The sequence below is a fragment of the Simochromis diagramma genome, unplaced genomic scaffold, assembly GCF_900408965.1.
Source record: "Simochromis diagramma unplaced genomic scaffold, fSimDia1.1 OVJJ01000304.1, whole genome shotgun sequence".
Lineage (NCBI taxonomy): Eukaryota > Metazoa > Chordata > Actinopteri > Cichliformes > Cichlidae > Simochromis > Simochromis diagramma.
This window is the reverse complement of record NW_024387030.1, coordinates 13,841,868-13,855,226: the sequence shown is the minus strand read 5'-3', so window position 1 is coordinate 13,855,226 and position 13,359 is coordinate 13,841,868. Positions and strand designations below refer to the sequence as shown.

General features: G+C 43.4%; 1 protein-coding gene across 2 annotated transcripts in view; it reads left to right on the top strand.

Annotated features, from left to right (window-relative positions):
- The window catches only part of kif26ab (kinesin family member 26Ab), a 67,300-nt gene that overhangs the window by 17,970 nt on the left and 35,971 nt on the right, over positions 1–13,359 (top strand). For both annotated transcript variants that reach the window (XM_040042023.1, XM_040042024.1), the window contains exon 3: positions 7,744–8,214. In XM_040042023.1, coding sequence (XP_039897957.1) covers positions 7,744–8,214 — 471 coding nt within the window. The remainder of the gene's footprint in view (positions 1–7,743; positions 8,215–13,359) is intronic.

The following is a 13,359-nucleotide window of genomic DNA, read 5'->3' as shown; positions in this document are numbered from 1 at the left end:
GCAGGTGGCTGTCATCGCTGCGTTTAGACTGAAAAAATGTTTAGAAAAAAAGCATTTTGAAGTGAAGTACAAGTGAAGTAGCGGTTTGGACTGTTGGAGAGAACTATTGTATCAGGATCATGTGCTCTGTGGTGAGAGTTTAGAGTAGGTACTTGGACAAAAATAGATCTCGCAACGAGCTTTAGTGGACCGTTAGGAATACTGATTACAAGTTCAGACCTGCACACTGTTGAGGACTTTACAAATGCATGGAATAAATTCAGATTTCCACTCTTTTTTAAATGTATAAGAGTTATATGCATCATGCTGTAAGCTACTGGATAATGTGGGCCTTTTAGCATTTTTCTCAACATCTTAGTTACAAGAATTAAATATAAAGCAGATAAGCATCGATTATACAGTGTATAAGTGTATTCAGTATATAAAACAAAGATTTGCTATTGGAGGCAGTAGGATATTCCTTCCTATGCATTTTCCTTTTTTATATACTTTTATATACTTTTCATTATCCCTGCAGTCCGTGTAGCTGCCAGACTATTTTAACCCTCTTCCCCTCCCTCTAATCTCACCTTCCTCCCTTCTGTCCTTGCTTTCACCTGCAGTTTACAGCAACACCTGGCTTCTGCCTTTACAGCTTGCCTGTTGAATTTTTCATTACACACTCATTTTGGCAAGTCTGGTTGGGGGAAAAGAGGAACTACCTTGAGAGCATCTCTGAGCCAAAAAAATCAGCCATTTTAATTAGAAGTGCACAATGGCTTGTGCAGGTATACGTAAACACAATTCACTGCGTCTCTGGCGAGGACAGCATAGCAAGCAGCCCTGCTGCCGCCGCCGCCGCTGCCAGACAGCCTCTGCTGTAGCACTGGGCAGGGGAGTGAGAAATATAATGTTTTATCCTGCTAAATTGAAAAATACTTTTTCCACGAATGTGAAACCTTCAGAGGTCGATGTTGTTCTGTCTGTGCACTCAGCACTCAAATCAGTTGCCGCTGAGTTTAAGCAGTGATCGTTCACTACCGGATGTCTTATGGAGACCTGTTAAAGTCTCTCACTGCAGCGCTGCTGAATTCAGTTTGACCCCCCCCGGCACTCTGACCCTGGCCAAAGCTGATGAAAGCTTGACGGATCTTGGGCAGTGAAGGCTGCCTTGTGTCCACAGAGGAGAGAGGAAGAAAAAGATGTTGGAAAGGGGGCGGCGAGGGAGAATGAAGTCTGTCCAAACAGTCTGAAAGGGGCTTGTTTTCTTTATGTGCGTGAGTGAACAGGAAAAGGTAATTAACTGGCCAAGTGGCGAAAGGCTGGAGTGATGGATGGGTGTGGTGTAAAGAGACACACAAGGGGCAGCAAATATAGACACACACACACACATCAACGGACAGTTTTCACCCATTTCTCCTTCTTATGTAAAGACGGGGTTAGTGAACCTTTTATGATATTACACGTCTATAAATGGGACGAACATATGGAGGAGTGACATATCATTATATGGCGTCATTAATGGTTACAGGGTGGTTTGGAATACACAGTCATGAATGATTACATCTCACTCTATCTGTTTTTAACCTCTGGGTCAATGTGTGGTCCTTTTTATTACTGATTGACAGCGACATCTGGTTTTCTGGATGACAGAGAATCTGTCGGATGCGATCTAGTGTACAATGAGCTGTAACGTGCTCCGAGTAATCCCCAAGCAAAGGAAGAAATCCACCCACAAGAACGCCTTTGAGATCTCCACGATCTCAAAAAACTGCATTTTATAGGCTATCTTGTGTGCTCGGTCCAGTGGCAGGTTATTTGCCATCTTGGGTTCGTTCATCAAAGAGTCTATCTCTGTGATATTGTGGACAGGTGGTGCTGAAAGTGTCACTAAGGGGGAAAGCCTATTTGCATTTTCTGTTAGCAGTGCACTGACGGTTCAAGGCAGGAAAGGACTAAATCACACAGGGCAGGCAGACTGACATCAGCCTCTTCCTCACATAAGCTCTTCTTGAACAGATGTGCAATACAGGAAAATCAAAAATTGGATGCACTTTTCAAAACAAGGTAATCTGTTTTATATCAATAGGGAGACATTTGTTCATTGTAATTTTGTTTTTGGCATTGTTATAAGCAGTTTTTCATCACGATAGCTGGAGAATTATGTAAAGCTATCTTTTTTTTCTCAGTAGAATACAAGAATGAAACGACTTTTTGCAACATCACGTTTAAAAGATCGTAATTTAGAACATGAATAATCCCGGACTTACAAGATATCTTAATTGGTATTCATTCCTTTGGCATTTTACATTAATAAAACCACAAGGCGTTCTTGTGATTTATAGAAGTTATTCAGCTTAAAATATGGGATAATCCCACGAGAGTAGGAGGCAAAGAGAAAGAGGAGCAGTGAGACCCCGGCTTCGGAAAGGCAAGAGCAGAATCGATTTTGTAACCGCATCTCTCACAAAAAGCTTAAACTCAGATAATGAGATATGTGCCTAAATGTAGCCGCGCTTAGACAAAAGCCAGATTTCGCATGAGAAATGCTGGAGATCCACCAGAGATATTTCATCAGCATTTCATGGAATCCTATTGTGCTCCAATAAAATCCCAGAAGAGCGGCTGAAAAATGAAGCATTCAGAGTTTTTCACACAGCCACAGAGGATGAATGACTTCATTACTGTATTGGTGTATGCTTTTTGTGTGTGTGTGTGTGTCTGAGGTGGTATTATCAGGTAGGTAATGACAGTGTACTTTTGTTGCTGGAGATACTGTTGCCTTGTTTGGGGGAAAAGCCTTATTACAGGTTTGTTTAATCTTGTCGAGTCAGCAGACGGGGACAAGCATCTGTTTGATGTGATTTGTTGAACCGTCCCATTTTGTGTTCTACCAAAGGCGTTCCCACAGAGTTAAATAGCATGCTAGTGTGACATCCTGAGTCATTGTCTTCTCTGCCTCCGAGCAGGCAGTGGTTAAATTTAATGGTCTGTATCCTAGATATGCTGTGGCACTAAAAGCTCTACCTGATATCTAATCAGAGTCGCTGGCCTTCCGGGTCTCCGCTCCTTCAGGGGATGTGAGTAGAGTCGTAGAAGTGGAGGTGGTGGGGATAGTTGAGAAGGAGCGGAGGGGAGGGCGAGAAAGGGATTACACCACTGTGGTTGCTTTTATCCTGGGAATGTAATCTGCCTTAATGCCCAGTGCTCACTCGGGGCAAGGCCAGCAGCTGTGCTCGTTTTTCTCCGACATGGCTGTCAGATTTAGCCGTGCTACCTGTGGGAAAGTGGGCTTGGTGGAAGCTCTCGTCCTCAACCTGGGATCTGAAGTGGGCTCCTGCGGTTTATTGGGGAGACAATCTGTTTCAGGAGGCCATGTGTGGTTTAGGTCAACACTATCTCAGGCTGGGTAAACAGAGGTGGCTCTGTCACATCCTTACAGAGCAGGAGAGGAAGGGAAAGTCAGGAGTTGAAAGGGCATTAGATTTGGCAGCTGCTGTGTGGTCTTGATTTTACAAGAAAGTCAGTAGGAAGTACTTAAGAATTGTGATGTGTAAATAGGACTGGTGCCGGTGAGAGGACAGATATAAAGCAGCACGACATTGTACTGACTCGTATTTAGGAATGCTTCCAGTGTTCACAGGATAATAAAATAAAAACCTGAAAGAACAAGGTAGAAATCTTAAACTGAATTTAAGAGTTAACCTGGCAGGTCTTTCAGTTTAATGGATGCTTGAGGTGAGCACACAAAGGACTTAGGAGTAGTGAATGACTTCACAGATGTTAGAGTATTAAAGCAAATCACCGACAGCAGAATGCCACCGAGTGCTGGCAGCTCTAAAACTGTTCAGATATGAGCTGACCGGCAGCTGGCTGTCGAATGTCAGAACTTTCCACTTTATTTTTTCCGTCATCGATACATGTTGGTACAATTTTGCTTTGTTTTGGTTCTGCTGGAGCTGCAGAGGGTCACGGGGCGCTTTTATGTCTGGGAAATATCTGTTGAGCTCAACTGGAATAGAAAATATAGTTTCCCAGAGTATTTTACTTTCAATGGAGCGTGCCTAAAAGTGTCTCGGCTAGCGAGGGGCCTCATGCATTTCAAATCACTGTGACCTTCCCTTGATTTGAGTCAGCCTGCAATATCTGGCCTCAGCGCTCCACATGAGAAGCACATCAGAGACCGAATGCGGAAACTGTTAGATGGCAGTTTTCCTTTGTCTGGTTAGAGTGAAGGCGCTCTGACAAGGCAAGGTAAATGAGGTGTGATTTGAGGAAAAACCTATGTGTGACTTTGACCAGTTCTGCTTCTACCCTGAGGACACACAGGAGTGAAATCATGCACATCTTTCTCCCTGTCGCCTCATCCATAAGTGGTTACGGCTGAGCTTGTTTCCATCAGCCTCTGGGCATGGGATGTCTGTGATGACACTCTCCATCAACCCAGAGAGCTAGTCAGCCGGGTGGCTCATCGCTCCTGCTGCTGCTACCCTGCTTTTCATCACAGTTAGTGTGAGGGACAAAGACAAACTTATGTCTCTAAGGGCTGTGAAAGGTTGAATCCACAAGCAGGGCTTCTCTCTAGTGTGCTCACCACAGCTCCTTTCCATAATAAGGCTGCAGCATCTGTCCCCAGAGTTTAATAAAGATCCATGCTGTCAGGCAGTAAACCAACACAGCCACCCACAAGCCTCCGGGCAAGGGCCGCAACCCTGGCCTACCTCCTCCCACTCCTCACTGTCTTTTTATCCTTGCTTGTGCTGCTTAATTTTTCAGTGGACAGGCCTTGGGTTGAAAAACCAAAACCGTCTCCCACAGTAACAATGGCCAAGAGGTAACAGCCCCAAAGTAGCTTCCGTGCCTCTTCTCCAACCAGAATGATTTGAGCGTTTGAGTTGTGTTGATGCAGAGCGTTGCAGACTTCTCTGCAGCAGCGCTACTCCTCGCTGCCAGTTGCACCCGTCAGTAATAGATCAAATGGATAATAAAAGAAACAATATGGCTTTGGGGGTGGGTGCGCTCATGTATCATACATTTCATGTTTTCTCTGATATCCTTATCCACAAGCTCTCACAGGGAGTCTGCTTAAATGTGAAGGTACAAACCTGTAGGTGAAATATTTCGATGCCTAACTATGGCCACTTTTCAGCTGACTTGAGATATTTTTACATCCAAACCTGAATTCTGATCTGTGTGTGAAATATGTACCACATAAATATGGATTTGTCCTTGTGTTTCCACCTACCCACATCATTCTCTTCCATATACCCATCATCATCAACCTCATAAGCCTTCTGGCCCTGACCCTTTATTCACTCCAACGAGCATACGTAAAGCTTACAGACAGCTTTACAGGAGAAGCCTGCTCTCTAACCTCCAGAATCCTAACTGAATAGCAGATGTGCTCAGCTTTGTGTGTCCTTTTATTAGCTCCCCTAAATCAACACCTAACAATGCACGCTGAGAGAGAGAGAGATGGGTAGGGGGTGGTGTTGATTTCTTCGATGTACCAGCACCCTGAGGTGGGTAAGGAGTGGTCGAAAGGTAAAAGGGTTAAGGGGTGGAGTTGGTTTGTTATGACTTTGGTTCAATTTCCTGTCTAAGAAGCGTATACATGAACCCAGACTAGACTGTGGAAACGGCAGCCAGCGGTGCTTTCATATTTCACTCCAATTTGTCGTAGACCGTTTGATCTTATTTCAGCAGAACTGTCCTGTCTTGTGCATAAATATCCTGTCTGAGCATAACAGCCGGGATTGTTCACGTGTCAGGATCAAAGAGCATTAGATATCATTTTTAAAGCTCTATCCTATTTCATATATCTTAAGCTTCTCACATTTAAATCCTTTTCTCATTGGGATGTACACCAGCATCAACAGCCATTTGACAGACAGCTGATCAACCATAGACAGTTGTCACCCCAGAGTTCTCATTTAGAGTCAGATTTATGGGATTTTCTACATTCTGACTGCATTTCTTACTTGTGCTTGTGTCCTGCCCACATTTGTCCACGTGCAAAGTAAGCAGCCAATATAGCAGATCATTAACCAGAATGGTTCTCTTGCATGATTGTGCTTTAGGTAAAGAATAAAGCAAAGAATAGATTGAGCATGACTTAAACTATATTGCTTTTTGTGTCTTTATGAAATGAGAGGAAATATATGGCAGAAAAGAGTCTGTTTTTATTTGTAAGGCTGCAGAAGGTTGCCTTGGAACGTTGCGTGATCATACTATTAATGCTGTTTGCAGGGAAAGGTAATCTAAAAGTCTGTGTATTGAGTGGCTTTCATAGGGAGGAGATTTAGAGTCCCTCTGCCTGCCTCTTTGGTCTCTGGGCCCATCTTGGGTTAGCTGTATTAAGTGGCACTGCATTAGAGCAGCGGATTGTTGTTTCCCCGCAGCTTCACTCCTCCTGATCACCTCGGAGGTTCTAAGGAGCAAAGGTCTCATAAACATTTATGTAGGGGCTGTGAGCTTCTGTCTTAGGCCACTACTCCTCTGGGCAGAATCCTGTAGTGCCTCTTTATGCCTCTTAAGAGACTCTCTCTAGTTCTGTGTGTGTAGGTGTGTGTGTATATTTCTGTGAAGGTTAGTTTCACTAAAACAGACAGAAAGTTATATTCTTTCCCCTCCTATGCCTTTACTTATGATAGGTCTGTATGCTTCCAGCTTCCCAGAGAGTAGGTTGTCATATGTTTTCACAATGGGACACTTATTATATGTAAATTTTATAGCTTTAGGCGCAGAGTCCCCAAGGCTGTTTTATACTTTTGTTAGTTCTTGCAAGCAGTGATGGAAACCCTAGGAAGCCTTCTTAGAGAGGAAGTGAGAGGACAAAGCTCTACTGGACACCATCGCTAAAAGCAGTAATAAGCTGAAGTCTGTGTGGTGTTCTCTTTTAAAACTGCAAAAAGTAAATAGCAGCCACATTTCACTTGTGCTTTTTTTAATGCGAGGAATGTCTCTGTGGGATGCTCGGCTAATCCCTCTGAGCATTATAGAGTGCTGCAGGGATAATGTCTTTATTTTTCAGGCCAACGTGTTAACAAATACTTTCTCTGGGACAAGTACAAACTTCAGAATTCAAATATTTGACTTTGAATTCATGTTGAGAATCAAGAATGTGAAAGTGCGTAGAGCTGATGCATTATTTCATGCATCTAACAAGTCTTTAACAAGTAGAAAATGTTAACTAATTTCTCAGTTTAGCACTAATTTCTGCAAACTCTACTTCATGTCTGATTTATTTTGGGGGGGGGGGAATCAGCAGTTTTAAGTTGCATGCAGGCTGCGCATCTAAACTAGAAGGGAACTTGCAGAGGGTGTAATCCTCCACCAAAGGTTGATGCCTTATCTTGCAGTTTTAAAGGTGATTTGGATAAGCAGCACAATTTAATGGGTTCTTCCTTTCCCCATGCTGTGTCTGTTCATCAAGTCTCAGGAAATTCAGCCTGGTAGTATTTGTGTAGCCCTAATCTCGCTGACAGAGAAACAAACAAATGGTACTGAAAACACACCTCTACCGTAGCCCTCTGCACTGAGGCCACTCAGAACAAACAATCATCCAAGAGAGGGAGTCGGCAAAAGCTCAGTAAGGGTCTCAGAGGGCAGTCAGGGACCACATTGCTAGCAGACCACTGACACAACATATATACAAAAAATTGTAATGTGGTTATGCTTTGGAAAAAACATGTTTCCTTCAAAGTGTTTCTGTTCCGAATGCTGTGCTTTGAGCTAAAGTGCATTTCTTGTTTTTCTCTGCAGGACCCCGGGTATGCAACCTTCCTGTTCGAGCAGCTCCAAACTCCTGGGAATCATGAACCTGGATGCTGCCAAGTTTGCTCTACACCTCTCCACCAACTGAGGCAGGAGGCCTTGCAGACACTCCATGCTCCTGTCTTGGCCTTCAGCTCCAACATGGCTGCCTTGCCCAAAACATCTTTTATACCACAGCCTTCTAGATTCACCGTGTCGTCCTCCAGCATCCAAACAAAGCAAGTCTCGAAAAGTCAGCCCTCTCCCCACTCTGTCCTGCCAGTAGGGGAGCGCCATGGGGTACCAAGCTGGTCCCAGAACGCAGCTAGCACTTCAGGGCCAAAGACCAGTGTCCAGGTGACAGTGGCAGGAGGGCAGCTCCCTGGATCTCTGAGCACCGTCACAATCCAAGCCCAGCAGTACCTCGAGGGCATGTGGAGCATATCCAGGGTCAACAACTTTCTCCCTCAACCCAAGTTGGTATGTGTTCACTTTGACCTTTTTTCTTCCTCATGCAACTAGCATTTAAAAGCAACTTTAGAAATAGTACATACCGTTAGAAGAGATGAAGCCCTGTGGGAAATTTGTGTCGTAGAACTGGAGCGCTGACCTCTTATTCCTCAGAAGTCCCAGAGCCTGAGCGATCTAATGTCAGAGGTCATCTGAACACTAAACTCCTGACCTCTTCCTCAAGGGCATTTTAAATTATCACAACACAGCGTCACCATAGCTCCTCTCTCGTTTTAGCTAATCAGCGCTTTAATCTGTTTTGTTTATGCATGGAAGACATGCAGCAAACAAAACAGTTTCAGGAGCTTTGCCTTAAAAGGTAAATGCTGAGGTTTCTATGTGCACGTTGCCAGGTATTTTGTGGTAAGCAATACGAGGGCATCTTCCTGTGATGACAACCTAAGTGACAAACCTCTGTGACATTCTACACCAGGCGGGTTCAGTGTACAAAGCATACAGCATGTGCTAACATCATCTAGTCCAGGGGTAGGCAACCTTTTTGATGACGAGTGCTATCTAAAATTTCCTCAGAAGTCAATGTGCCATATAATTGCATTAGCAATTAATTTAATAATGCTCTATATTAACAGTTGCTGTGCTGAGCGGAGAGCTCCTCAAGCATTTGAAGTGTCGGAATGTGGAAATTTCAACATCGCTTGAAAAAACTGAGAGCTAGCAACGTCCCTCTCACCAGTAGGCTAAGTGATTTTTAGCCAATTACAAGTTGAATCTGGTAGTTGGGGTTGTTAGCTAAGATACCGTCATTAAGAAGCAGCACAACTAATGTGTCTATGCGAGCTAATTTGCGATGCGCACTGCTGGCCCGGCCATTTATTTTTTAATGCACCTTCTCAGATTAATTTACCGCGTGTCGTGCACAGGGCTGGACTGGGACAAAAAATCGGCCCGGGCATTTTGATTAGAGGCCGGCCCACCAGGTATTACAGGAAAAGCCATAAAGCCTTTGAATGAAAACAAACGCTGTTGTGACAGTGATGTACACTGTCGTGTTGGTATATGTACGATTTCTATAGAATCAGAATCAGAATCAGAAAGGGTTTATTGCCAGATGTTGAGGAGGTTTACAACATTAGGAAATTGCTGCGGTGCTTCAGTGCAACATACTGTCATAAAAATATAAAAATAAGAATAAGAATTAAAAGTGCTAAGTGGATAGATATATACATGATATATACATGAGTGCAGGTGGTGAATATACGTTCAAATCCGATCAAATCAGTGAGCTGGGATGTTTTATTCTAAACATAAACTACTGTTACAGCAACAGACATGGACTACATGTCCCACACAACAACTCAATGTCCACTATGTGAAGGGGCCAAACACATGCCTGCTCCTCTCGTTAACTGAGATGAACTGCTGGCATATTGGTTTTGCATCTATACTGTCCAGTGTCTCCTGGTGGACATACAGCAGCATTGTTTAATCTCATTTGAGTCATTGTTGACCTTACCCATCTTTTTAGTCTTCTGAGAGCACTGAAGCTTCTTTCAGCCTCAGTACCTGCGTTTTATCCTCAGATTACAATTATTATTAAGTGCGTGATGTGCCTCACCTTTGGCCCTGGCTCTTCCCCTCTGACTGCACTAGGACATATTGCCACCTGATAAAATTGATTCGTGCCATATAAAAAGTGAGACGTGTCAATTCAGATTCTTTGTCAAATATACACTAATGAATCAATTTACATCAGCAGCCTAACAGTTGTCATGATAATAAATACTAGTTAATCTATAGCACCAAACCATCAGTCAGTCACCTGTGACCTCGCCTCTCCACCTCTGAGCTACAACATGGCAGAGCTGCCTCTGCCACCTGATGAATAACAGTGAGACATTCCACATACATGCAGTCACACATGTGCTTCAAATACAGTCATGAACCAACAAGTCATCATCCAATTTCACCTGTGATCTTGTGTCACCATTACTTTCTATCACCTGACAAATAGGACATACATGACAATAAGAATAAAACGTGGAGCTGCTTCAGTGTTTCTGTCACTTTGTGCAGATCTTGACTCATCAGTAATGTTTGTAGGGTGAGTGAGTTTTTAAAACAATTTGTGCAAACTGCACTACAGGTTGGAATATTTGCAAAATCCTGACTATCTCATGATATTTTGTCTAAAAAATTAACCCTATGAATACGTCAGTGCCATTAGGATGAAATTATTGTGTCACCAACATTTTAACATTAGACATATAATTTTAACAGCCTCTGTAAACTAATATCCTGGCTTACTCGAGGCTGCTGTTTTCTCTGACACTTTCAATCAAAATTAGAAACGCTGCTCTGAGACTGAGAGAACTAATAGTGCTGCATGTTGTGCAGTTAGTTTCCAAAACACGTTATTCATGGTTACATACAGTTTTAGACTGATGTGGGCCAAAGCCTAGCATAGCCTGTAACGTTATTGTGACGGACACATTTTATGAGTGAGCTTGACTTTAAGTGACTTACAGGTTTCTTTGAAAAATACTTTCTTATATCAGGTTCTTCCTTTTTGCTGCCATCCTCCTCTCCTCCTTGCAGGTCCTAGCGGCGCAGGCTTGCCGGCCGCTGCTAAAACTAAACAGAGCTCCTTGAAAGGCACAACCAATCACATTGGCCATATTTGTCACATGATGTAGGACTCCAGTATGGAACGTAATTTAACTCTTTCTTCACAGCTAGGCGAATGAGACGTTGACAGATCGTTTTTTTCTTTCTGTCGGGTTTGTTTTTCTTTACTCGAAGAGATCAAATTATTGGTGGGGACATTTCAATAATCGCTGGATATTGGTGGGGACACGTCCCTTCCGTCCATGCCAAATCTGCGCCCTTGATACAAACCGATATCATGACCAGCAGCTTTTACAGCTGTGGCTCCAGCAAACATCAGCTGATACTAGAAATTAATATTAAATAAATTCTAATGATCAAGCTTAAACGCGCTGCTGTTGTTTAGCGCGACATCCGCTGGTTTCCTCTTTCTGGCGCAAAGTGGGCGATAAACAAAGGAGAGACGGGACTTGCTCAGAAATACCGATCAGCTGATCATTGATCAGTTTCATGATTGAATGAGAGAAGAAGAGGCAGTTGACAGCGTAAAGATGCAGAATAACTCCAGCTTTGTGTCTTTGTCATTGTAGCTGAAGTCCGGGACAAACTGTGTTCCTTTTCAGCTCAATACCAAACACGTGATGTTTTCTCTGAATGCGGGACGATTCTGTTTTTTACGGCACGGTTGGCAACTCGACTAACGAACCTTATGAATAAAATAAAGTTCACTATCAGTAACATCAAAGCACCCACCCAGCTGTATAGAAACTCCGTCATGCTAGCTAGTATGCAGAGTTATTGTAACTGACTGTAAAAAGTCAGCACAATGAAAATAAACTCCACCTAAACTTGGTTTATATCTGACCCAGAGAGACTGCAGGTCATAACTTCTTACCTGAAGTTCAGTTCACCTGACACTCGGACCAGCGGCCGCCTCGGGTCTCTGCTCCTCCTGCCTCACCTTTCCCTCATCCACCTGGCCTCTTGTGGCAGCCACCACCAAACAGTTATTTTTACACATCTGCCAGCATCTGGCCAATCCACCAACTTTCATTGTTTATACCATTACTAAAAAAAATAAATAAATAAATAAATCATCGGTGGCCAGTCCAGCTATGGTCATGCCATCAGTTAACCCTTCGTGCCAACTGTGGCATGCGTGCCCAGGGTTGATCTCGTCCTTGTACTTTAATATTTTCCATCTGCTTCATAAGCTGTAAATCGTGCCATTTCTGTTTTAGCTGCGCTGATAACTGCAGTCTATTGCAGGCCTTGGCAGTGTTATTCCTTCTTCCTGCTTGAAAAATTAAAGACAGATTTTCACTCCTCCCCTTAATGTCAACAAGTGCCTGTAGAGATGGTTTATGGGAGGCCATCAAAAGCTTTTAACTGCATGTACGCAATCTAGGGCAAATCAAACAGCCTGGCACTGAAGGGAGAGGCAGGCTTGTGTTCTCCATCTATGTGTCTAAAAGCAATTAGCGGCCCTTGGAGCCAGGATGAGTTGCTCGGTTTCTGTAGCTGTGGCTGAAGCCTTCCCTGGACAGAGAGAAATGTCCCTTCAGGACATTAAGTTACAAACACAGAAGAAATGGTGTTATTTTCTCAAGCTGGGTTCTTTCATTAAAACCAGATCCTTTAGAATGACAAAAACCCACACACACTCTCGAGGATTGGAGGTTACACAGTGCCGAAAGGCACAAGCTTTAATTCATGATTTCTTCTTAGTTTCTTTGTGAGGAAAGCGTGCAAGAAGCAGAGATGGACTGTGTGTGTTAGACAGAAATTCTTCAGAAAGTGTCAAGCCTGAGGCACTCCCACACACAGACCATTATAGAGCACCTTGACACTCCCATTTGGGAAAAGGCTCTGGTTAACATCTGAAGCTATGTTTGTGGTTGTCTATTGAATTGAAAACTATGTGGCTCCATCTTTATAATTGGCTGGCAGCGGTTCCTGTAGCTGCCTCGAATTGGGCGAATGAGAAACATGTGCATTTTCTGAAACAGTCTATTGCAAGTCTAAGAGTCGGATGCAAAAACCAAAGTTGACATGCTCCAGCTTCACAGTTGCTCATGTAATCCCTGCTGTTATTGGCAGTTTGAATAAAGATCTTTAAGTAGTTAAGGTAATCCGTGAAATCACATTACTAGGAGTGTGATGCTGCTGCTGCTAACAGCAAAAATTGATTGATCCAAATCTGCATTTCTTCCCTTTGCTCATTTAAATCCACAACCATATGTACACTAATCTGCAAAAACCAAGTGTTCTTGACTCATGAGGGTTTCCGTTGTTGGCCCGGTGGTTGCCTGCTGCCACGGTGTGCTCCATTGCCACCAATTTGAAGCCCAGCAGATGATCTTGGCTTCGGCTGCTTCGGTGCAGCTGGGCTCTGATGGCAATGCGCCACAGAATGAGAGAATGACAAGAGAAGAAAATGATACAGAAATGAAGGGGAAGGAAATCCCCACTCTTCACAGATTAGGAAAGAATTTGAATGCTGTGCTGTTACACTATATTTTCTGAAAGACACTAGAGAACTTTTAATTA